General features: G+C 45.3%; 1 protein-coding gene across 1 annotated transcript in view; it reads right to left on the reverse strand.

Moving 5' to 3' along the window:
- Positions 1-26,020, reverse strand: part of CAPN14 (calpain 14) — a 54,564-nt gene extending 28,544 nt beyond the window's left edge. The window contains exons 1-18 of the mRNA XM_030558361.1: positions 25,784-26,020; positions 23,486-23,555; positions 22,252-22,370; positions 21,516-21,652; positions 20,075-20,249; positions 18,636-18,701; positions 15,690-15,775; positions 13,764-13,838; positions 12,904-13,067; positions 12,027-12,200; positions 8,620-8,827; positions 7,930-7,966; positions 7,329-7,391; positions 5,654-5,711; positions 3,788-3,852; positions 3,333-3,401; positions 2,087-2,165; positions 557-673 (exon numbers count right to left, since the gene is read on the reverse strand). Coding sequence (XP_030414221.1) covers positions 557-673; positions 2,087-2,165; positions 3,333-3,401; positions 3,788-3,852; positions 5,654-5,711; positions 7,329-7,391; positions 7,930-7,966; positions 8,620-8,827; positions 12,027-12,200; positions 12,904-13,067; positions 13,764-13,838; positions 15,690-15,775; positions 18,636-18,701; positions 20,075-20,249; positions 21,516-21,652; positions 22,252-22,370; positions 23,486-23,555; positions 25,784-26,020 — 1,999 coding nt within the window. The remainder of the gene's footprint in view (positions 1-556; positions 674-2,086; positions 2,166-3,332; positions 3,402-3,787; positions 3,853-5,653; positions 5,712-7,328; positions 7,392-7,929; positions 7,967-8,619; positions 8,828-12,026; positions 12,201-12,903; positions 13,068-13,763; positions 13,839-15,689; positions 15,776-18,635; positions 18,702-20,074; positions 20,250-21,515; positions 21,653-22,251; positions 22,371-23,485; positions 23,556-25,783) is intronic.

Genomic DNA, 26,020 nt, shown 5'->3' on the forward strand with positions numbered 1-26,020 from the left:
AGGAGTGAACTGAAATGCGGAGCCTCTAGCAGTTCTAGGGGGACTCCATCCCATTCAGGATAGTTTGAAATGCCTGTGTGGTGCATATGGGACATTCGCCAGTGACATGTGGGGTACAGTATGAGCTGCCTCATGGTGCTGTGATGATTTGACTCCCGGGGAGATCAGAAGGTTTCCCTCTCTATGGCAGCTCTGGCTGGGACACATCAGAGGTCCTCCTGCTTCCTGCATAATAGGAACATCTCTTATTCCCGTAACTCCTTGCACAAGCAAACACTGCAGTGCCAGATACAAGACTTGCTCTCTCCACAGAACCAAACCTCTCCAGGTTGCCTGACCTAGGAGTCTGGGAAAGAGGCTTAGGGCCTCATTCTCCTCTAATTCACTCCATGATTTCAGTGGGGTTACTCTTGCTCTACACCAGTTTATCTGAGAAGAGAACCAGGCCCCATATCTTGGATCTTACAGCCCTGAGGACTGAGCTGAATGGCTTTGCAAGGGGCCCCAGACTTGTTCTGGAGTCCAGCATCAGAGACATGCTGAGTAACTTCCATACCCCCCATGATCTCCACTCGCAGCATGAAACAGACGAAGCTCTCAAAGCTGATTTTCAGGTCAGGGTTGCCGTATCTAATTGCCATTAGGTTACAGACTTCGTTGCTGAGCGAAATACCTATAGAAAGGAAGATAGGGACCAATAAGGCACCTCGCAGCCATTCAGAGCATCACAGGATAATTGCAAAGCTAACAGGACTTTACCCTTCTCCAGCATCTTTCATGTGAGGATCTCAAAGTGCTTGATAGACATTAACTATGCCTGAAATGAGGGATTGACCTAAACCAGGCCCTCAGATCCAAATTTAACCCCCAAACTTCGAGTGGATCAAAATCTGGATCATCTCTACTCACAATATCCAGGGGAGGTAGCGCAATATAACAGATCCCTCTACCTGCCACTGCAATGCAGCCACCTCTGGGGTAAGGCACAGAAATTGTTTAGCAGCAATATAACACAAGAGTTTAGGAAAATAGGTGAAGAAGAATATCCAGCTGAAACTAGTGGGGAAAATTATCCCTACGCCATTTTCAGGGGCTGGATATCTCTCCATGTCCAGGTGGTTGTTTTTTTGTCTCACAAATAAATGCAGGTGAATTCACCCCAAGAGTCTTTCAGTATTTGTGCCTGGAAAGCACAACCCTTACGATTTAATGTAAATAATGGCAATACCTGGATTTGGAGGTTATCTTTCACCTCTTCATTATAGCTACAGTTTTGAATGTTGCCAAGCAAAATGACTTTAATTAACCAGATAGAGGCAAACTGCCAATAAATCCTGAGCATTTAAAAGCCTTGATCCTTAAAAGAACTCCGTGAGTGAATCCTTTCTCCCACACAGAGCCTCACTGAAGTCAGCATGGCTCTGCCCAGATGCAGGGGTCCACCTATCTGGTTCTCCTGGCAGGATTGGGGCAAAGATCTTAAAGGAATAAAGTCTGACACTGCTACTGCTTGTGTGCTTGTCTAGATGACATAGAGGGCCAGATCCTCAGCAGCTGTAAATCAGCATTAGCACCTCTGACTTTGATGGGGCTGTACTGATTTGTACCAGCTCAGGATCTGGCTCTCAAATATATGCCACCCCTCCACACACACAAAACCAATTGGTTAAGGTAAAGTTAGTTATGACTCTGTGGGGAGCGTATAGGTTTCAAAATAGGGCTTATAATGGACAGTTAACTATGGAGTGGTTGCCTTCCTACCCCAGCAGAGAGCTGTCAATGAGACATGGATATACTGTACACAGAGCTAAAGTGAAATGTCACGCTGCAAATCACTTTCAGAAGCCAAGGTCTGGGGTCCTTGTGACACTGATAAAGTATGGTTAACCTGACTGCTGGGAAAGTGGTTGGGAGAGAAGCTAGAGGGAGTAGCAGAAGTAGCTATGGTTAGGGGGGAGAGGGAGTTCTGTGTGTTTGCTCCTCTTATTGGCATTTGGTACAGTCTTTTAGTTCTTTCCCAGTTGGGGGGATTTTCCAGGCTTTTCTGAGGATGTGGTTACTTGCCAAAAGCCGGTGACTTGCTCACCTGTCTCCTGCACAGCTGCATGCAATTCCACTAAGTCCAGATTTCCTGATCTATCAACATCTTTCTTCTGGAAAACTTCCTGTTTTTTTAAAATAAATCAAACAAGTGAAAGAAACAAAAGTGAATCTGAGCATCTTAGAAGGGGAGATCTGTTGGTCAGCAGCATTGACACACGAACCCCACTTTGCTATGTGTGGGGCTCATCAACGTGAAGGTGTCAAAGCAATTCATATACTTAGTAGTAGTAATAATATAGGAAAGTAGTAGATTTTTCCAGGAATCTCTATTAACTTACTCTGCAAAGCAGCCACAGAGTTGGGACTTGTACCTGGAAAAGTTAAGGTCAAAAGTCTGTCTTTATTTACAATCTGACTCCAGTGGGATTTCACAGGGGGTGAAGTCAGGGCAGAATTTGGACCCAAGAAATCTGTTTGCAATGTGCGGATGAAGCACCTATTCAGGGATACGGTGTTCCCACGTGCTAGAATACGCCCTGACTAAAGTTTGTAGGGTCCAGAGTTCTGATCCCAGATGAACCAGTGACTCACTATGGAACCTTTCTCTAAATCAGTTGGGGTTAGATCCATGAAGGAACTTATGCATTGCAATGCCTAACTTCTAGTGCTCTGCTGCGAGGTGGAATTCACAGCCCTGACTTAGACGCCCAGGCTCCCTATACCAATGAACCGAGAGAGTTAGGCACCTAAGAATGGGATTCTCAGAAGCCAGCAAGCTGAGTGGAGAGTTGCCTAAACTAGCCAACATAAAATGCTGGGGAGAGGAGCAAGGCCTAAGCTCTGCCCCCAGGAGTAGCTCGGTGCATAACTCCAGGCCAGAGAGAGGTGCCTATATCTGCTCAGGATTCACAGCCATAAATGGTCTCCTGGAGCTGGATGCCTCAATCCCTTTGTGGATCCTAGCCCCTGACTTTCTTGTGCATCAGTCACAGATAGCAGGTCAATTGGGTTTTAAAAGCAGGCACCTCAGTGAGAACAAATGCTGCACCAGCACTGATCTTTCGTGGCTATCTCCATTCTTGCTGGATCCTCCCTCACCTCCGGCAACTGCCCTGCTTAAGACTATGTATTTCCCTGTGTCTTGACAAGCAGGCAACTTTCCCATCCAGTTCACATCCTTATGAGTCTTCATAGCTCCCCAGAGATCAGACTGGTTTCTTGGGATTTAACTGTTCCTAGCCAACACCGATTGAGAAGTATACAGGGAGGCAAGTAAAATATTTTTGTACCAGATAGAAAAGCAGCCTCTTCCACAGGACCCTGAATTCCTGAATACTCAGTGTGCCAGTGGCATTAAGCTTAGTGGAGGAGTTAAGGTCGATGATGTCTTGGTTAAGGGGCAGAGACTCCAAAATTGAAAAAAAAAAGTCAGTCAATATAATTTTATGATGGTGGTGATGCTGATTCTGGGAAGTTCCCCCTTCACTATGAGCCAGCTCTTGTTCCCACTGAAATCAATGGGTGTTTTGCTATTGATTTCAAGGAGAGCACAATCTGGTCCTTTACAAAACAAACCCTGTTTCTTCCTGACTGAATTGTTGTTGTTGGGAGCTAGGAAATAAGTGAGCAAGGCAATGCCCCAATGATGTAGAAATCACAGTGTAAGTCCCTCCCCCATGAAGAATAAAGCTCAGGTAAAGCATTAGGTGCATCAAATAAATATACAGTCCAAGCTAAAGGATACGTCCAGCAGTGCCAGGATACCTTGGCAGGCATCCAGACTAAACCTCAGCCGAAAGCTCTGGAGATCTGGAAAAAAGAGGATTGTTCCAGTGAATCACTGAACACTGCTCAGAAAAATAGACTCCCAGGGCCTGAGCCTGCAGCTCTTGAAACTCAGTGGTGAAACTGCCATTCATTTCACTGGGGATAGTACTGGGGCCCCCCAAACCTTTTGTGACACTGTTCCTCTGATTTACAAGTTTCATCACTTGTGATTCAACGTGGGCAAGGGACAAATGTGAGACAGTGGGCCAGATTCCACTTTCAGCTGCATGAGTGTAATTCCCATGGAAGCCAATGGGAGCTCCCTGCGGCCATGTGATGAAGAGCGGAATATGACCCATTACCTGTAGCTAATACAGGAAATAGCAGTGAAAGAGCACCCCAAATATGATTTACTGGGTGACCTGGAGCATTCACTTGATCTTCTTAGGCCTAATTCATCTGTAGTGCAGCTTCACCAGCCACAATGAATTGAAACCCTTGTGCTTAGTGTTTCTCTCTGTCTCTCTTACAGACAGGCAGCTTTTAAACTCACAAGCGTCATTGAAAGCCTAATTCTGAGCATTCCTGGGCCATACACGAGTTACATGAAAAGAAACAAAAAGAAACTAATCTTGTTGCAACTCATGATTACTGATTGCCTGTAGGCTTCCACGGAGCAGATGCCATAACTCACAAATCACTACTCTACAGAAAGTGAAGATGCTGTAATCTCATTATAGCTCTGTTTATTAAATATGCATCACACAAAGTAAAAGTTTTGAAACAAATGTCTTCAAACTGATTGCCTAGGAAGAGTAAAGACACTCCACCTGGCTTGGTTAGTTTCCTTACAGATTTCACAACACCCAACGGGTCACTTTCGAAAGATACTGACATGAAGATAATAAAGCAATCTTCATTCACCCTTGAGAAAATTAAAGGAACTTGCAATCCTTCAGATGTTTTATCTACCCAGAGACAGGTGCAATGAAAGAGACTAGTGCTGGTAAAACCCATTATTAGAACTGATCAGGAATTCTATTGTCTGCAAATGCCAATTTGTCAAATCAAAACTTTTCATGGGAAAGGGTCAGTTTTGACAATTTTTTTTACTTGAAAAATTTTAGGAAAAAAAGTTTTGAAATTGTCAAAACTTTTAATTTTGATATCTTCTAACAAAGAATTCTGGTTTTCTGGTTTGAAGCTGGATTGAAGATGGGTCAGTTGATGATTACCTGTTCTGTTCATTCCCTCTGAAGCACCTGGCATTGGTCGCTATCAGAAGACAGGATACTGGACCCAGTATGGCCAATCTTATGTTCTTAAGCAACTTTTGTCTTTAATTTAAGCTAATTGTAATAAAAAGTCAAAATTGAAAATAAATGTTTCAACTGAATCCCGTTTTTTTTCCAAACTTTCAGTTTGTGAAAATATTTGAGATTTTGACTTTTCATTCCCATTTTTTATGGGAAAATTTGTTGAAGTCTCAAAAGTTTGCGGCATGAGAAAGCCATTTCCCACTCAGTTCTACTCATTACCCTCCCATGCCTACATCAGCCCCTATCTGCATAAGTATAAAGACACTCAGCCAACTTATTGCTCAAACTTTTCAGGCACTGTATTTTTGGGCCACATCTGTACCAAATCCTGAGAACTGATCTTTGCCAGTTTGGAATCCAATTTGGAACCTAAATTATCAGAAAAGATTCAAATCTGGGGTTTCAAACCAGCTCCTCTACTCCCAGAACTCAGGGAGGGAGTTTGGGAGTTATGGGTCCACTTCAGGCTCATTTCTAATTAGTACCTAATTAATGTTACTAAACTATTATCTCCTAGCACTTACGTGTCCAGACAACGTTATTCAGGATCCTCTGGAGTTGCACAGCGTTTATTTCAGGATGCTAGGGGAGACAAATACTATTGTAATAAATTTCTCCTCCTCTGGATTTCTCGGCATGCCCTGTCTTCACTATCTGCCTTTTCAACCCCACTCCACCTCCCACAGAAAGACACTCATTGACTCTGGGAGTGTTCAATTAGACCTGTAGATTGTTAAAAGCACATTCTCATCTGGTATAAAATGGTCGAAGCTCCACAGACATTCATGCATTTACAGTTATTTACACCAGCTAAAAATCTGGTCCATTATTTTCAAAAGACCCTCTTTCTCTTTTGTGTCATCTGTCACATCAAGCACATAGTCAGCAAAGATGGAAAATTTAAAAAATATTTCCCCTTCAGTTTTCAAAACAGAATTTTGTTTGTTTTATCAATTTTTTCATTGTTTCCAAAAACTGAAATTGAATTTTCTGGAAACTTTTGATTGCTGAAAAACTTCAGTTGCTGAAACCAAAACCTGGCCAAACCACAGAGAAACCCCCTGTGAAAGACAGATGGAATGAGTGTAGCAAGTATTTATGTGCACACTCATCCAACCAAGGAATCAAGAAAACACCCCATGACAACAATCAAAAGTTACACATGAAATGAAAATAATTTTGAAAAACCTGGAAAAAAATCTCAATTTTTTTTCATGAAAAATTAAGCCTCAAAATTTTTCAAAAATGTTTACAACCAAAAAATGTTGTCAGAACCAAAAAGTTTTTGTGGAAATTTTCATTTGTGAACATATGCTGTTTTTTATGTGCAAAAAAAATTATGTGCAAAATTATGCACAAAATTTTGACCAGCTCTAATTCTCAGAGTTAAACAGGGCCTGATCTTTAGAAGAACTGAACAGCTGCAGCTGGTATCAGTGGGAACTGCCAGCACTCAGCACCTCTGAAAATCAGATCTATATAATAATAATTAACAATCTGTAATAATAAATATTGTTTCTCTATGAGCAAGACTATTAATCAATTAATAGATTCTGGGGTCCATTGTGGTCATCTAGTGTGACCTCCTATAGAACACAGGCCACAGAACTTCCTCAAAATGATTCTAAGAGCAGAGTTTTTAGAAAAACATCTCTTCTTGACTTAAAAATTGTCAGTGATGGAGTATCCACCACATTGCTAAATTGTTCCAGTGGTTAATTACTCTCATCATTAAACGGTTATGCCTTATTTCCAGTCTGAATTTGTCTACCTTCAACGATTGTGTTATACCTTTCTCTGTTAGACTAAAAAGCCCACTATTAAATTATTGTTCCCCATACATACCAGATGATGGGAGTGGCTTTGCTAATGCCTATGTTAACTTTCTGAGCACACCCAGAGTAAATCAGTGGTTTTCAGAAGCCTAAGCAGACCCAAAGTGAGCTAAGTGCTCGTGAATTTAATGAAGAGTGCTTTTCACTAACTGGCATATTTCTCAGCTGCTTACATATTGCACAACTCCTTGAGTGACATTCATGCTGTACCCTCATGCCAATCTCCAACATTCCCCACCAGTTTCCAGCACACTCCAGCTCCCAATTTCCCCAGTATATTCTGACTTTTCTTTGCACAATTGTTCTGGCAGCACAAGCAGCTGGCCTTGAAGAATTTCCTTTGGCAGTTAATGTGTACACTTACATATTCAAAATGCTTATTGAAGAAATCCTCCCAAATCTTGCCTTCATGTTTATCAATTATTTCCTTTAGGGAACAAAAATGTCAATGTTAACTGAAGAAACAGAAACAGGAGTATCCAACATACAATCACATTCTTCCCAAATTTCACTGCATTCCCTGTTCTGCTATCACCACTGCAATTACTTGCCCAGCTCCCAATGTGGTTTCAACTTTGCTAGTACACAAAAGAAGAAGAGTGGGGAGGAACACAAGTAAATAAAAGGGAGACCCTGTGCAGGCAGATGGAAAAGAAAGAGTGAAGATGAATTGTGATGACCTTGCCAAAAAGAATGGTTTACAGAGTAGTGAAAAAGCATCTGTCTCTTTTGGTTTGTCTGTCTTGTTCTGGGCGTTTATACCATGTTCACCTTCATGGTACAAGAGATTCTATCTATAGAACAAGACATGGCCTCTCATTCTTAAAGTGCTGTAACATGAGGTCTCACATTCCAACTCAACCCCAACCCATCGCTGCCCCAGAAGAGCACTGCCACAGCAGAAAAGCCAAAGTCTTGATCTGAAACACAGCTTCTGACAGTCCACCTCCCTCATTCCAACTAACCTTGGAAAGGATGAAGCTTGAATTTCTGCCCATTTCGCTGAAAATGGAAAACAATGGAAATGTTAGAGGGTGTCTCCCTTATCACATGTGATTCTCCACCTGCCAAGCAAAATGCCTTCCTCTGCTTCCCAGGCAGGGACCTCAACCTGCCCACACACAGCTGCTGTGTCTACAATAGGGATCCTCCCCACCAGTGCAATGCCGTTAGTGGAAGCAGTAGTGTCAATATGGCTCCAGGCAGCTGCTGGCATTTAAAGCACTGTATCAGCTAACCCTGCACAGAACAGGTCTCCTGGATGTGGTGGAAAGAAGGCCAGTGGCTGGTTGGGCCTAGTCTGCATTAGAGCTTTCGCGGTTGCTACCAGTCATGGTGATGAACCAGTCGTAGCAATGGTGGAAAATGTAAGGGGAAATATCCTAATATAGACAAGGCCAGTGTCCTGCGTCTCCCCATACAGTATGCACAGTGTCCCAAGTGCCCCTAGTTCAATGACCTTGTCCTGTTGCACTTCTCTGGAAAGACTAGGACTAATAGCATTGTTTAGGCTATGGAGCAGGTACTTATTCTAAGCTTCATCCAGCCCAGTAGCAGACAGCACTGACCTGTGACTCCACCACCCTAATGGAAAGGCACAACTATTCCAGGAGCACCAAGAAAACACTACAAGCAAGGGAATGGCATCATCTCACCGGAGGACGTGCTTCCTGGAGAAAACTCGCAGGATGAACTCAGACTCCTGCTGGGGTTCTGCGGTGGAGGGAACGATGACATAGACCCCAGGCTGCAGCCGGAAATCCTGAGTCACTTCCCGCTCATTCAGGAAGAGATGCCTTTGGTTGACGGAGGGGTTCCTAGCAAAGAACGCTGGCGCCAGCCTTTTGTTGCTTTTGTGGTACTGTTCAGGGAAGAAACACTGGTTTCAGGTGAAAGTCATGTGGAGAACCTGAGGGGCATGCTTAAAGAAAACCTGCCATAGCACATCCAGTTTCCATAATCCACAAGCAAAGGAGGCAAACATTAAAGATCTAATCAGAGAGCCGAAAGACCAATTCTCCTTGTCTGTCTTCCTGCCAGATTGTCCTTATGGTACATTCTCATTGTCTGTCTAGTTTTAAAAGTCACCAAGCAATGGGGCTTCCACCCAAGTCCCTCTGCAGCCTACTCAGATTTCACTAGGAACAATGGCCTAGAAGTTGTTAGGGAGACGGGGCAGGAGTGGCCTTAGGCCACTTTTGCACCCTTCTTATTCTGGGCTGCTGCAGGGGTCATTTCAGCCCCCAATGAAATTTATAATATCCAGGAGCTGACCTAAACTCCAGCAGCCTTCTGAGCACTCCATTACCCAGAGCAGCACAGAACACCCTATGTTGAGGGCTACATCCTCAGCTTTTTCGTCATGCGCCACAGCTCTGTCCCAGCATGCCCCATGCACAAGAGTTTTTTTTGGGGGGAAACAGATGTCGTGGACTTATAGGGTCACATATAGTGGTGGTCCTACACCGTGTCTGCACCAGGACAAAGTGCTCCAGAACCTTAGTGGGGTGAGGGGAGAATTCCACCTTAAGTCTTTGCTACAGCTCCCAGGCCTCCGTGTGTGTATGTATCCTTTTGTGTGTATGTATCCCCAATATCCCAGGTCCTACTCAAGGATGCAGCACTCTTTGCTTTTACAAATGGTTTTTATTCTGCAGGACAAAATACTGCAGCCTCCTTATATGGGGTGTTCCACAAAACTGCTCAGACGTTTCACTCTCTTGCAGAATGATGGGGTTCCTATTCTTCTCCCTTTGTCTATATTTCTCTCATGCTAATGCAGCAATCTCTCATCTAGAGGGACATGAGGTTGCCCCTTACCACGCATCATATATTACATTCTTAGCTTTTATGCCTCTGTCAATACCATGATTCACTATAGTTCCAATTCCAAAAACGGTCTTGGTCTCAGCATTAATCCCGGCATTCAATACAAACCTGAAACTGAACTCTCCACCACCACCATCCCTGGTCTCCCCATTAGCATGGATGCAGCACAGACAGTGCTGCAGTGTTTTCTTAATCCATGTCAGGCCCATGTGTGCTAGCAAATTTGAACTCACTTGTATTCCTAATGGTGCCCTAACATACCTAGTTCAGAAAGAGCCCATATCTAGGGCTACTGTTTCTAACACAAGGTAATTAACATTGCAAACATGCTGGGGTGACTGTTCGCTAAAGTTAGTTCTTTACCAATCCAAGTTCCTGGAGACACTGATTTTGGAAGTGAGTTAAGTGGTTAGCAGGGCAGTCGGTGCAGGATTCCTAGATACAAGATCAGAGCTAGATCCTGCCCTGGCTTATACCTGCTATAGCCCCTTTCAGATCAAGGGATGTAAGTCAGGGCAAACTCACTCCTCAGTTTTTAAGTCCCAGCAGCCCAGCTCAGGTCCCAAATTTCCATGAGGAGGTGAAAGGGCTAAGAACATCCTGAAAATGTTGGCAAAGCCCAGGTGGCAGAAGACACCTGCAGCCTTTTCTCCAGGAGATCCCCAACCATGAGCTGGTGGGAGGGTGAACCACCTCGAGACTCCTCTAACTAACACTGGGCACCATCCCAGACCTTGGCTGATCCCAAGAGTGGGAGGGCGGTGTGCCACCTTTCCCTCCCCTTTGCCCCATCGCTGCTCAGAGCACAGCTCAGATGCAGCTCAGGAGCAGGGCCTGAATGCTGAATTGAGGTACACTCCTCTCGACACTGCCCGAGTCAGAGCTCTGTATTAATGGTGATTTCTTGTAATGCCTTCTAAAGCTTGTATTAAGGCATTTTGAACTGTGGGTCAAGAAACAAAGGCACTCACAGCTCCACAGGTGGTGACATAGAGTCTGAATGGCCCCCATGTGATGCCAACGGAAAGCAGAGAAGGACTTACCTCTGGGCCCACCTAAAGGGGAAGAAAGAGAGAGCATCCATCAGTCAGGGAGTTCACAGCCCTTTGGCTCACAGCTAACAGCAGATGTAGTTTAACAACTGGAGGCAATTCAGTTGGGCTCCTTAGCTTAAAAAGCCCGGATTTCCTCTCTTCAAAAACCTTTCCCAGGCCATCCACAGCCCATTCACCAGGCTAGGGTTGCTGAAACACGTGGTAGCAACAGGACCCTCAGCACTTTCAACAGTCAGGAAGGAGGCTCCCTATGGAAGGAGGTCCCTTGCTAATGTGGCCCATAGGACTGTGGTGCTATGGCTGGAGGAGCACAACGCCCCAGCAGGAAATATGGGAGGCTTTGTACCTGACTAAGGCACAGTGGCCCTAGTTTTCAGAACAGCTGAGCACCCACAACTCCAGCTGAAATCTGCGGAAGCTGGGGCTGCACACAATCTCTGAGGCTGCACATCCCCTCAGAGGAATTGATGCTATGGGCCACATCCCTTCCAAATGTGATGACTGCCTCATCAGGGATTGAACCAAGGACCTCCAGAGCTAAAAGCAGGATCTGCAACATCTTGAGCTAAACCTCACCAGCAGGAGCTGTTATTGATCAAAATCCTCTATGGCTGGGGCATAGAGGGGGAACCTATAGCACTCATTCACCAGGGTGTTACACATGGCTACAACATCATACCCATGGCCAGCTCCCTGCCCCTCCCCACCCTCTGTGGGGTGATTTTGCCAATATGGTTGGTAGCCTGAAAAGGACTCTGTATCCAGCGTTTTCTCAGGAGGCTCCTAGCCCTTCCCTCAGCCCTGGTGCACACACATGTGTGTGCACACAGACAAACACACACACAGCTGGGCCCGGTGAAGCCCAGTACACACTGGGGTAGTTGGAGCTCCTTGACAGCCCTGCAGTCTGACAAAGACTATGCAAACACAGATCACATCCTGAGCTTGATGAAAAGCTCAAGGAAAGCTGTGTCTGAAGGGGCCCAACCGCACCAATTCAAGAGGAGATTCTTGAATGAATGGGAGCCACATGCAGACAGGGAGGTGAGAACACAGAGCCCATTGAGTTTTGCAGGATATATAACTCTGAGGGTCTGCAGAGCTCTCACTTGGTTCGGAGAGTTAGGAAGGTTCTCACGCTGGGAAGGGCAACCCATTTATTCTACCACAGACCAGATTTCTACCCACCTTGAAGATGGAAAACCCTATGGGGAGGTGAGGTGCCCGGTTTCGGTGTTTGCTGCTGGGTTTCTGGATCAGGGACACCAGCACACTGCAGGAATGCAGGGACCTTTTGCTGCTGTCACCCTGCAAAACTTCCAGCCAGTACTGGGGATTCATCCAAAATGTGTCTGAGAAGCAAAACATAAAGACCTTCTGGCCATGTTTTCCATCACATGTTTTGTTGTCGTGTTTCCACGTGATACCTGGCTTCAGGCTGAGGGGGGGAAGCAGCTCATTTATAATCCCCAGAGGCCCCAACCAAGGTCAGAGCCCTACTGTGCTAGGTAATACACAAACATGTAGTGAGAGAGAGGCCCTGCCATGGAAGATCTCACAGTCTAAGCAGATAAGACAAAGGGTGGGAAGAAGGAAGAATTATTTCCCCTCACTTTAGTGGGAACTGAATCACTGGGGCACCAATTGCCAGGGGTGTTAAGCAGCTGTGATTCTCACTGATTTCAACTGGACTAGTGAATGTTCTACATCCCTGAAAAAAATCAAATCTTAAGCGGTTTGCCCAAGTCACAGAGTCAGGAATTGAAACCACCTCCTCCAAGTGCCGCAACAGGCCCATAACCACAAGACCATCCTATCTTTCCTTAGGAAACAACCTGATTTCAGTGGTAATGGAGAATAAGATGGCTCCCTTGCCTGTTCATTGCCAGGCTTTCTAACCTTTTTTAAAAGGTGTCGAATGTTGGTTATGATAGTAACATTGGGCTTTGGTTCTTGAGCTAAACTTTTCTTTGCGTGAACAAATTCCTTTCTTTACTGTTTACACAGAAAAGTCTAAATCCGGATCCCCTAAAGTGCCATCCAAGTGCCATTCACCTTTGTAGGGCCTCATCCTGCCACCTGCTGTGCTTCCTTTGACCCATCTCCCAATCTGCAGAGAATACATCCACTTCTTCCCATCTTCCTGGCTCATCAGGTCGGGAGTTAATTTACAGATCATCAGATCTATGAAGTGGGTCTTAAAATCATGCAAAGACATCCTGTGAACAGACAGCCACAAGATGCTTAGTCAGCAGCCAATCCGTGTGGTTAAAAAGTAGAGGCTGGATATCCCCAGCACTGCCCCATTCTGAGTTACATATGGTAACCCTTACACATTATTAGCAAGTAAAGAAGTTAATGTTTGCTCCCACAGCAACATGCAGCAGTGGTGAATGCATAACTAAAGGCCCAACAAGGACAGCAGCAGAGAGATACTATTGTGAGAATACAAGCAAAAGAACAAGTATAATGAAACTGGATGCAACATTGCCACCTAGTGGCAAAAATATATGGGACTGGGAAGCAGTTGAACAAACACTGTCTGCCTGACCAAAGCTTTGCCTGGGTTTGTGTTGAAAATATAATGACAAAAATAGACTTTAAGGGCAGAAGGGACTGACAAAGATTCTTCCTCTGCTCTTAAAAGCGCTCTTAACTTCACATAGAACCACGCTTGTATCGTACAGGCTGTTTCTCATGTCCCTTTACCACCAGATGGCAATGTAGCAGCCCCATGTCATTTCTCCCTTTGTTTCGTTAAAAAACAAAAAGCGTTCCAATTGCTATAAAGCATCATGCACAGATCTCATCTTAGAGCGCAGTAGAGAGAGACAGCAGGTTTAGCTTCAGCATTAGCTGTGGCCTTGGCACTGGAGGGAGGAGCAGCGGAGCTCAGATATTCACAGTTCCATTACCAGAATTCTCCATCATCTTGGTTTCTCCGCAGCAAAATCTTCTCCTTCGGGCTGAGCAGCTCCCAGTTCCCAGAGCTAGGGACAGAAACAAGGCAGCTGATTTTGAAGCGATAACTAAATAAATGCTCCAAATCTATCTTCAAGTTCAAGAAGCTCAATACTGACGTCTGCCATAAGATCAGTTCCCGCTGTAACAAATCTCTGGCCTCAAGCAGTTCACCGGTCGCACTAGACACTGCACCGTGGACACTCAGAATGGCATGGCAGAAGCAGGGCTAGAACCTAAATCCCCCTAGACCTAAAGCAGAGGCTTGAGCTAGAGGCAAATCTCCATTAACTGCTAGCCATAGAGGTCCTATGTAAAACAGCAGTTCTGAGCAGTTTTGATTTTCTTCTTTAGAGAGCACTAATGCTGGATAGCACACTGGCCAGAAGAGCTAGGGGTTGTCCCATTCCATGAGAATTTTTGAGATTTTGAATTTTTTTCCTGTCTTGAAAGAATGAAATGTTAAAATCTGAAAAAAAATTATATACATTTTTACTATAAATTCACTTATGTTTCTAAAGAAAGTCATTTTGACTTGAAAAGTTGAACTTTTTCATTTTGAAAATATCAAAATGGAACCTTTCAACAATTTAGAAACTTTTTTTTTTCATTTTTTTTTTAAATGAAGATGGGAAGTTCATCGAAATGGCCCTCTCCTGAAAACAGTTTTGGTTTCAACTAATCAACATTTTCCAAAGAAAAAACATGTCAGAAAATTCCCAACCGGCTTTACTGGCCAGTTCATTAGATTATACATGCTACTTCCAAATGTTTAAAATACAGAAGTTGGATTCTATTTTGTTTGTCAATTCTGTGTCAAAGGACACGTAATTAGAAGAATATTCTGCATCAAGTACCAGAGGCAGCTGGAAGTTATTTACAAGTCAGGCCTACGGTATGCTCTTCATTCTTTCTTCAGAGTGGCCAGCTTTCATGTTATCATGTGACAGACGCAGATCAGAGGAAAGTTACTCTCTCTTCATGCAAGGCAAAATCTAGACATGTTCACAACACCCCTTCCTAAAACCTGAGCAAAGAGGATTTGTGCAGGGAACTAACTGGAGCTGCCAAAGAAGGAATCCGCCCCAACCTAAAATGAGGGTAGGTTGCAGCTCTACAGCACAGTACTTTTGCAGCTGTCACTCCAGCCTCTGAGCTGGAATAGCAGCCACCGTCCCTCTGTGACTGAGGGGCAGTGGCTACTATACTTACTATGCCCTCTGTAGAGGTAAAGGAAGTTCCCAGCTGCTGCATCCATGTAAACACAGATTCAGGGGCTCTTCCACCACTTCCCTTGCCATCTCTACTTGTGCCTTCCACTTTGTCATATTCAGAGCCAGCCTGATGCCTACTTCACTGAAAAGCAAGTAGCTCAGGCCCTGCACCACTCTAATCTCAGAATCCTAGAAGCTGCAGTATATAGAAGGTCTTGCTTGATCCATAGACAAAGGGGTGAATGTTCTGATATAGGATGGCAGATCACCTTACTATTCTAGTTGTCCTGGGATCAGCCTCGCTGGTAATAAGAAAACACCTGTGTCTGATGCTAGATCCCACCGTGTTCATCATTTTGCATTCTGAAGAACCCCCTTGACATTATGTGTCCTTTGACAAAAAAAAGCAGAACCAAAGTTCTGTGTTTTAAATGCTCGGAAGCAGCATGTGTGAAATAACTAAGTTAGTTGAACTGCATTAGCACTGGCTCCATTAGCAAAATACCTCCATGAAGTCATTGCCTTGAAACCAAAGGATATCTGAAAGCAGCCCCACCTGTTCCATTAATGCAGATGTCATCAGCAATAATTTATGCCTGCAGGTGGCAGCATTATTTCATCCACCCAAATCTCTCCTCAACATTAGCCCTGCCCTGTTTCACTCACCTATCGCTCCAGTCTCCTTTCCATTCAGTTTTTCCCCATGGATTTCTCAATCTCACTAAATTTTCTGGTCCATATTTGCAAGTCACCTGCACAAAACAAATAACATTGAGTTTACCCAGGTCTCTGCAGCCTTCGTCTGGTTTATATTTGCATAATATGCCATGGTGACTCCTCTCCTTTTACTGAGTGTCAACTCGCGCTATTCTTTTCAATTACTCTGCTCAACACGGAACTCTGAACTGAGGCTCGGAGTGATTAAGTGTCTTGCCCTCGGTCATGCAGAAAGCCTGTGGCTGAGCCAGGAACAGAGCCCAAAGCTCCAGAGTCCTAGTTCAGGGTTTTAACAATAAAACCATCCTCACACTACAACGTCTGTGTAACTCCCTAGCAAACAACCTGGAGTAGTGCCTGCATAGCCGAGGGCAGGGCTGGGCCATGACGACTAATTCTATCAGTAGGATGAATAATCCAAGGCAACCTAGAATGTTGCTACAAGAATCTTAATTTTAGCACTTCCTGAAGTTGAATATAACTGGGGGAATGGAGGGGAGGGACATTGTGCCTGGCCTAGGGGGCAGAGAGAGAGTGAAAGAGTTTCCTCTCTCCACACTCGCCTTCTTGTGTCTTTGCGCAGGTTCTAGGCACAGCAGCCACACTTGTGCTCTCCTGCATGGAAAGACTGTTCCAAGGCAAGTGCTGCTGCTGCTAGCCCTCCCAGACATGACAGGGCTGTGGTCCCCAGCCACTAGGCATGCTGGAGTCAGGCACTCTGCACCTTGTGAATGGGATTCTCACTGAGCCTTTTCACCTCTCGTTCCGAAGGCACCTCATGTCTGCAGTGACCTAACACCGTTGTAACAGACAGCCATTTGGTGGCCTGACGAACTGAGTCTCAGTCCATTTCCAAACAGTGATCACACAAACCGCTATCAGAACTGGCTCCCATCTCAGCAAAGACACCAAGGAATAAATGGGGGCCAGGGAGGTTAACTCCTCTTTACCAGCAGAGGTTGAACCTTTGGGTCAGGAATGAGCCCAATGAGCAGGGTGAGGAGTGAGGACACTGCCCCCCCCCCACTTTGTGCACCTGCTAATGAATAAATAGAATGCTGATCACTGAGATGATCTTTCACTCTATGTTTGCCTCATGGCCCAGGATCCGGGAGACCTGAGGTGGGTAGTGGCTTGCCAAGCCATCTGTTTGGTGGCCTTTTCTGCTCCAATAACAGCAACAAGAGCTCTTCCTACCCATGTTCCATCCCATCCAGTTGGCTTTGGGTCCAATGCTTGTTCTACTGCCTATCTCTTCCACTAATCCCTCCCCACGATGAACTGAACCGATCCGTTCTGGAGGCCAGGCTGTCTGATCAGTTGCAGGCTTGGACAGGGCTTCTTCGGTGCTTTTCCCTTAATCTTTGTATCCTGCTGTGACACTAAGTGGTGAGACATTCTACCACTTAGTGAAAGTGAGCAACCCCAGTGGGCCAGCCTTTGCTTCACAGTGGTCCGACAGCCAACCAGAGATGTTAACCAGAGGCTCCTCATGGAGCTGTGAGCATAAGCCCGTGGTTGGTGCCATCCACAGACACCCTAATGCCTGCAACTTCTGCGGCACACCCTGGCACAGATCTCTCCAGAGTGCATTAGGCTGCAGCACCTCTTGCTGGGATTATGGTTGCACTTTTCCCCACATCTGTCCCTTTATGCATTCCATGCCTGTGGCCCACAAATCACAGAGCCTCCTTGGCAGTCTTCTCCTGGTGCTGGCCAAGATGTCCAGCCATCAGTCCAGAAAGATGCCAAGTGCTGAGGGTCTCAAACCCCAGTTCACAGGGCTCTTAGGAGCCTGTATGTTCCAACCCACCACTCAGTGATCTGTTAACAATCACCAGCACTTGAAGCTCAAGTCTGACAGAGCCCTGGGATCTGAATGGTGGAACACCAGGGATCCTGACTGGTTCCTTGCTTCTATTCAAACAAAGCAGAGAAACAAGAAGTCAACTGTGCAAGTAGATTTTCCCCGCTGAGGACTGCCTCCCCTGTGCTACCTGCTCCTATTGCCTGACTCAGATCTCCTGGTAATCTCACCCTGCCTGTTTCCTGATGCCTGACTCTTGGTCTGACTCTTGGTCTAGGCTGCTTTGGCCTCTGATATCCTGGCATCCTGACCCGGCCTGCCTCCTGGCTTCTGATTCCTCTTCTGGCCAGTAGGCCTGACTCCTATTCCAACCACTAGGTCCAACCACCCATGTCCCAGTCATGACCAAGGAGGAAGCTTGAGGGGAAGGTGCTCTGATTGTGGGGCCTATTCCCGTAACTTGCTCACAACATGTATCTGAGCAGAGTTCCTCTGGGCAGTATCCACCATCTCTTCAAATTCCTTAGTGGAACAGTGGGCGCTGTCTGGGGTTCTGTGCTTTGTGTCTCCATCTAGTTTCTTCATTTTAAACCTGTGCCCCCATGTTCCTATTCCTGGTTTTCATTTTCCGTCCCATGCATTCAGATGGCTTCTGGGCTCTGTGGCCCCTCACTCGGTTGCATGGGTGTCCTAGGCAGGCTTAGGCCCACCTGCCCAGAATTCAAATAGGCCAGCCCCTTTCACTTTAAGATAAAGGGAATTTAGACAGCTCGGCTTAGCATGCTCTTGTAGGTTATACTGTCAGCAGAGCCCATGAGTCAGTTACAGCCTGAGATTTACCCTAGGTCGAGCCAGTGTCCCCTATGTTTTAGTCCTGCTGGTAAAAAGAAGGCAGTTTTGAAAGCAAACCTGTCTGAAGCACTCCTCATTTTCAAGCCACTTGGACATCACTTAAAAGAGAGTGGATGGCGCATGAGGCTCCCCCAGCACAGCACACAGCCTGCTCATGGTCTGACCAAAGGCTGCAACAGGGAATGCTGCTGGCATTAGAGACAAGTTTGGAGCTAGAGAACCAGCGTTGTCCTTACCTTTCTAATACCAGTGACTGTGTAGGCATGGCCAGCCACCAGCCCATTCTCTAGGACCCTTGCTGTCTGCATACAGGGAAGAAAAAGAGAAAAAACTGCAATAAATGTATTAATAAAGCAATAGCTGAGCCCAATGCTGCCCTCAGTTCTGTGGATGCGGCTCCCGGTGGAGTCAAAGAGAGCTATACTTGTGTACATGAAGATGGAATTTGGCCCAGTGTAACTACAGACTGGTTCCAGCCAGAGGTGAAAGTAAGCCAGTATGATCCGGTATGGTGTACCGGCAAGAGTTGGTATGCCGTGCCAGACTGGACCAGCTTCTCCAACGGTGTTTTAAAGGGCCCAGGGCTCCAGCCGCTGCAGGAAGCACTAGGCCCTTTAAATTAACGCCAGAGCTCTGGCAGCCGGGCTTGGGTGGGGATTTAAAGAGCCAGAGGCTCTGGCCCCTGTGGGGAGCCCCGAGCCCTTTAAAGCACCGCCCGAACCCTGCTGCCAGAGCTCCGGCGGCACTTTAAAGGGCCCAGGGTTCCCCACAGCAGCCGGAGCCTCTGGTCCTTTAAATCGCTGCGGAGCCCTTCTGCCGCTACCCCAGGGACGGCAGAGCTCCAGCGTGATTTAAAGGGCCCACCGTGGCAGGAGAACCGAGCCCTTTAAATCCCCACCTGAGCTCAGCTGCTGGAGCCCCCAGGAGCCGGGCTTCAGTGGGGATTTAAAGAGTCCGGGGCTTCCTGCAGCTCTAGCCCTAGCCCGAGCCCTGCTGCCCCAGGGTAGTGGCAGAAGGGCTCCCACAGTGATTTAAAGGGCCTGGAGCTCCGCGGCAGCAGGAGCCCCGGGCCCTTTAATTTGCCCTTTAGCCCTGGGGCTCTGCCTCTGCAGCTGGTAGCTCCGGGGTGATTTAAAGGCCTTGGGGCTCCCAGCCACAGACAGAGCCCCAGGGCCTTTAAATCTTGAAAGGTCCTGCCTCTTCTGGTTGAAGTTATGCCTCTTCCGGTTAAGTTACTTTCACCCCTGGCTCCTGCTGCAAAATTCGGATCTGGGCTCCCAACACCGCCTCGTCTGCAGGGCATTTAGAATGGGGGTTTTAGTTGAGCCCATTACAAGATGGGGGCCATTTGCAAATCTCAGACGTAGGTTTGCAGTTCAACTCCACTGCCTACCCCAAACCCAGACCCATCTCTGACTGTAAGAAATGTGGAACGCCAAGGGCAGTTTAGAAAAGACATACAAACTTAAAAAGAAATCTGTGATTTTTAAATAAAGAACGTGAAACATACTCATGTGCATCGTCTTAGATACCACAGAGATGGCAGCTATAGAAAAATGAGAGAGAGATCAGTATAATAATAAACTGCTGCTCAGGTTGGTAGAGGGAAATATTCCCAGGAAAGATGGGGCTGGTGTTAGCCCATCCATCCATTTGACATCAGATTGGGTCTCACCCCTACATGCGTCTGGCAACCCATGAGAGATCTGCTGTAGGTTGCTCTTGTCAGTATATCCCACAGATCAGGAGGAGCCTCTGCCAGTTTTATTGTCATATTAACTCCGCCTGTAAAATCCACCAGCGCTTCTGACACTTGTCCAATCTGCAGATCTTCATAGGAGCCATAGAGCCTAGCAAGAGAGATATCAGTTTATCTGCTATTAATCTGTGGTACAAACATAGCTAATAGGGATGCAGTGATATTAGAGAGGAGCAAACTCCAGGATGGGCTTGCAAAACCAAAGTGAAGATTGAAATCCATGATTCATTTTATATGAATCCTCAGCATTCAGGAGGAGGGGAAAACACTTAATGGATTTCAGGTTTGGAAGGAACTTCTGGTTTCCTCTATTTCTAGTCTAAGTCCCTTCACTAGGAAGTCCTGAAAGGATCTCCTACACTATTCCTTTCATAATCGTATCTTAGCTAGTTTCTTCAGAATATCTACTGCATTTTAAGACTTTAATCCACTGTCCGATTTTCCTCACCATTAACATATTATTTCAAAATAGCAAAGCCAAATGGAATCGGCTCAAATTTTAGCTAGTCTCTCATTGACAGAAGGCTAATGTCCAGTGAAGTTTAATTAATTTTCCCTCTTTCATATGGTCTCCCTTCTAATATCTATTTAGAATTCTCTCCCATTCTTGGGATCGTTTTTCAGACCAAATACATTAAGCTCCTTCAGTGTCTCCATGTAAGATTATGAAGGTCATGGATCATCTAATTTGTTCTTCTCAGTGTTGTCTCATTTTTAATGTTGATGAATGAAGCTGGATTAACAGCCCGGGAGGAGTGGGACTGGAGTGTTCAAACATGACTTTGTGGAGTGGTTCCAAGCGAGTCCTTCCATTTTTGGGTGCCCAACTGGAGTTATCTTAAAAGGGCCTGATATTTAGAGGGTGGCTGCTCAGCCCTGTCTGAAAATGAGGCCCCCTAAGGTGTCTCAATTTGGATAGCCAAAAAATGGAGGCACCCCAAATCACCAGTCATTTTTTGCAAATCTTGGCCTAAAGAACTATACGAGTCACAGAATAAGTACAGTGTTTACAGTGGCAATGTAAAGTTCCCCACCCCACCAACCATTTCAAGCCTACCCTAGAAGAACCTTCTCCCAGAATGAGAGTGTATTTCTGTCTCCATGACCACCGCTTCTTAGGCTCCTATACAAGGGTTCTGACTGGGGCTAATCATCATGTAATTATCATTACACCAAAAAAAAAAAAGCTAGATTTGGTAGGTTTTAATTTTTAAAGTATAGAGATCAGAACCACACACAATATTCCAGATATTGCAAATTTTATAATACCTATTTGTTAGAGAGAAATAAATGCATATGCAGGAGGCAACACATTGTAGACAGAGATTATCTGCATAAAGCATGATGATTCACTTACTTGGCATATGCCTTCTCCAGAAGGGCTCCCCAGAAGAGATTCTTACAAACAGAGGAGAGAAAAACCAGCTGACCAGCCTCGTTCACTGGCAGTCGGTCATCGACCACTACATCAACCCATTCGCCAAAGTGCCAAAACTGCAAGGGGACAGGAACGAGCAAATATTTCACTGGGAAGTAACCTGCTCTTCATCAATAGAAAAGGACCCATCTATTAGCTATGTGCTGTAACAGGCTGTCAGAGTAACATGTAACCTGTTAGAGGGTGATGAGTCTATTGTGGTCAGTGGGTTCTACCTCCTCACAGATGCCGCTAGTTTTTATACATGGGTGGGGTAAAGAGAGATGGGAGTAGCTCTCAGGCTAAAAGAGAGACCAAGTGTGTAAAGATTTGGAACAGATGGGTCCTGATTGCAGCCATGCTAGGGGGTGTAGGAGTGGCGAAGACTTAGGCTGGAGTATGGTAACCACAGGGGTAGCAAAGCTGGATAGAAGAATTGAGCATAAGCTTTTTATATTCACCAAGAGGGGGGACTTTGACTCTCTGAGTGTGTCACTTCATTTAAAGAGGGGTTGGGATGACACTCACTTCCTGACTTGAGTTACCTATTCAGAGCGCTCACTGAGGGCAACAGGAATTCACATGGACTATCTGAGAACACGATCTTAATCACGGCACTGTCAAGTATAAGGAATAATTTTTGAGGACCTCCAGTGCTAGGGGGAAGAACGCTCACCTGGAAATGGAAAATGCCAGCGTACTTCCTATCAAAGCTTTGGTTTTGCGGCACGACCATGGCCAAGATGTCTTGGTGGAACGTCAGTGCTTCCAACGCGGCCAGGAACCAACAGTTTTCTGTACCAAAAGAATGAGCAATTACACTGGGGTGGAATCAAGACAGAATGATTGCTGTCATTGACAAATATTTTTGGAGGAAGCAGCGTGTTGGATGCTTTTAAGTTATAACTACACCAAAAAAAATTGGGATGAGCTAGATTTGTGTTTTGTTAAGTCAAAACAGGTTGAGTGCTTTACTGTCCTCTCATAGCCTTTTCATTTGGAATGGACTACAAATGAATTTGGAATGTCACAAAAAATGTTTTCAGTGAAAATATTTAAGTTTTCATTTAAAAAAACAAACCTTTTTTTTTTCCTGTTTCCAACAACCAGAATTGTCCAAACTCCCAAACTGTTGGGGGCTTTCTATGAAAACTTGAAATTTTTCACAGGGAAAAAATCAGTTCCTGATCAGCTCTAACAGTAACAATCTGCATTTATTATACCTCAAAGCACTTTACAAATGTAATGAAGCCTAAGAACATCTGTTACCCTTTTAACCTGGGTAAACTGAAGCACAAATATGACTTGTCCAACCAGTAAGTCAGTGGTGGAGTTGAGAATAGAACTTGGCAGTTCTGCTCTAACCACTAGACGACACTCCCATTTAGAAGTGGACAAATCTTACACACCTTCACTAACTTACCCACCCTTCCTCTTCTCACTTCATAACAGATGCAAGTCAAGGTTGACACAAAGCCTGCTTTGTGCCCACATACACGTATCGCAGTAGTCACAGGCCCTTCTGCTGTTTATGTGATATGAAATATATTACATGCTCTAGTGACTAGGCACAGTGACGAAGCTCCTATTGTTATCATTTGCATGGCACTTTATAGCCTAGTATGAAGATAAGGTCAGTTCATGTTCCAGCACCAACATTAATAAAAGTCATGTTTATGGCATACAGTGGAGCTTTCAACCAGTTGGGACACTTCCCACCTCTTTGGATCACATCTTAGCCTAGAACATTAGCTTCTTTGTTGAGCATATTGCATAATTACCTAATCCATCTTATGCAGAGCTGGAATGATATTGAAATCAACACCCTTTATATGCAGTCTTACAGAGTTCAAATTAAGCTCAAATTGCTCCATGTATAGCTATATATACAAAAGAGAAAGTAGCCGTACCAACCAATCCTTGGCAGAGATCAAGCCGTCTTGTGTTTGCAGTATAAAATATTGGAGTTTTATGCAGCTCCTGGAATGAACAAGACCAAAAAAGAGAGAGAGAGAATGTCAAATCATTGCAGTGGTCCTGCAAAACTTTGAGGACTGGATGGCTTCTTCTGAAGCCACTTCACCACTAATGGAGTGAGTTTCTGAAGAGTAAAAGGTCTCTGACATTCAACCGCATTCCTTCTGGAAGTCTGTATCATGTGTCTAGAAGAGGGAAGTCACCTCATTCCTTTCTGACTAGACCTGGACAAATCAGGGATTTTTTGCTTTGCTGGCAATTTTAAAAAAGTCAGAAAAAATATCATTCTGGGTTGAACAAAACGTTTTGTCTCACTTTGAACGATTTGTAAATGTTTCATGATTTTTTTTTAATAATATGAGTGGAAACTGCAAAACCAAAAAACCAAAACGTTTCATTTTGAAAATATTACAGTGAAATAATGTTTGAAATGAACAATTTGGTGAAACTGACACAAATTTGCAAAACAACAGTATTGCCAAATCGGCATTTATCACCAAAAAAAGAGTTTTGACTGAAAAATTTTACCCAACTCTATTTCTAACAGGGCTACTTCTGCGGCTGAGCAGGTCGGATATCAGATCCTATACTGATGCCATGAAATAACTATATGATTATCACCAAGACATTGTGGTTCCAGAGTAAACTGATTTTTAAAGATACCTTAGGGATTTTTTTCTCCCTTTGTTCCTCTCATAGTATAAATACACAGCAGAGTTGAGATTGTTTCAGTGCCATAACTATGCATTTATTGCCTTAACGTGTTTGGATTTCTTTTAGGTGTAGCCTTAACTTTGAATTTCCTGAGTTTGAAATGCCTGATTTGTAGATAATTAAAACAATCCCTATAAGGTTTTACACTCTTGGGTTACTAACACGTATATTCAGATGTAATATGGAATTCTATGCTGATGCTCATTCTTTTACTCTTAGTACTGAGATTCCAATGATGTAATTCACAACAGAGGCTACCTCCTGTCATGTCTTCAACAGCTATGGCTAGTAACTAGGCTAGACAATGAAGAAAAAAAACTAACTGATAGCTGCTGAAGAACGTTCTGTGGCCATAAAAACTCTGTGAGTAATAGTTCAGAAAGAAGACATATTATTACCTCTCCAGGCAAATTCATAAAATAAATGCCAAACTTCTCTTTCACTATTATGATCCACAAATTCCTGACTGCCCCCCAGAACCTCACCCCCATTCAACCCCATTTCCCCACCACCACCATCCACACTCCTGCCCCCTGACCACCACCCTGAACTTCCCTGCCCTCTAGCCAACCCCCCCTGCTCCCTGCCCCCTTACTGCACTGCCTGGAGCACCAGGGACTGGTGGCACTACAGCCACACCGCCCCGCTGGAGAAGGGCCATGCCACCGCCACCACCACACAGCACAGAGACCAGGACAGGCCAGGCTCTGCAGCTGTGCTGCCCCAGGAGCTCACAGCCCCAGGAGCTCACAGCCCTGCCCCCCAGAGCATTGCACAGGTGGCGGAGCAAGCAAGCTGAAGCTGTGGGGGAGGGGGACAGTGGCAGAAGGGTCAGGGCTAGCCTCCCAGGCCAGGAGCTTGGGGGCTGGGCAGGACAGTCCCACAGGCCGGATGTGGCCCAGAGGCCGTAGTTTGCTCTCTCCTGCTTTAAGACATAATTAAATGAAGACTGCAGATGAGTGGCCACCTCACACCACACCTGGTAGCCCCAAGGCAGCCCTGCAGGCAGCCTCTAACCTCATTTTCCCTTCTTGGGTCCTCAAATAAATTCCACATAGGATTTTTCCAGTCAAATCACACCAGCTCTGCTGATTTATTAACTTGAAGTTCAAAACTAGACACAACAGTGTTCCCTCCAGCCTTCATCTGGGTACAGCCGAAACTCCCCTGGTCTGGTCAAAGTCCTTCCCACCTTAGCCCTCCCCAGCTGAAGCAATTCCCTGACCTCAGGGTCTTTCCTGCAGGAGACTCTTGCTCGCTCTGCAGTCTCAGTACAGCCTTCTGAGCGTCCCCCTTACTGTAGCCACTTTCTCCTCTTTATAGGAAATTGCCTGATTCCCCTCAGGTGGGACTCATTCTGTAACCAGGGTTAACTTGCCCTAGGATCTTCAGCCCAAGGGCAAGCCACCTTGTTTCAAAGACCTATTAGTAGGTTGTTCCGTGCTAACACGGAACATTAATGGCTATCCAGCATAAATAATCCCTCACATAAGAGACATTCACTGAACATCACTTACATGTGGCCTCTTCCACTGTAGCTTTGGGGGCAGTTTCTGCAGCAATGATCCCATTCCAATGGAACGAAGGTCAGCTGGGAAGTTCTCATCCTTGAACAGGCATTTATTCTTCAAGCATGTCTCTAGCAAGGTCTCGTAATTCTGATGAAGAAGTTTGTTGGGTTTTTGAAAGGCTCCCTTGCATGAAGGCACCCGTGGCTTTGATTTCCCTCGCCTCAGGAATGAGAGCAAGGCCAT

This window comes from Gopherus evgoodei, chromosome 3 (genome assembly GCF_007399415.2).
Source record: "Gopherus evgoodei ecotype Sinaloan lineage chromosome 3, rGopEvg1_v1.p, whole genome shotgun sequence".
NCBI classification, from domain to species: Eukaryota; Metazoa; Chordata; order Testudines; family Testudinidae; genus Gopherus; species Gopherus evgoodei.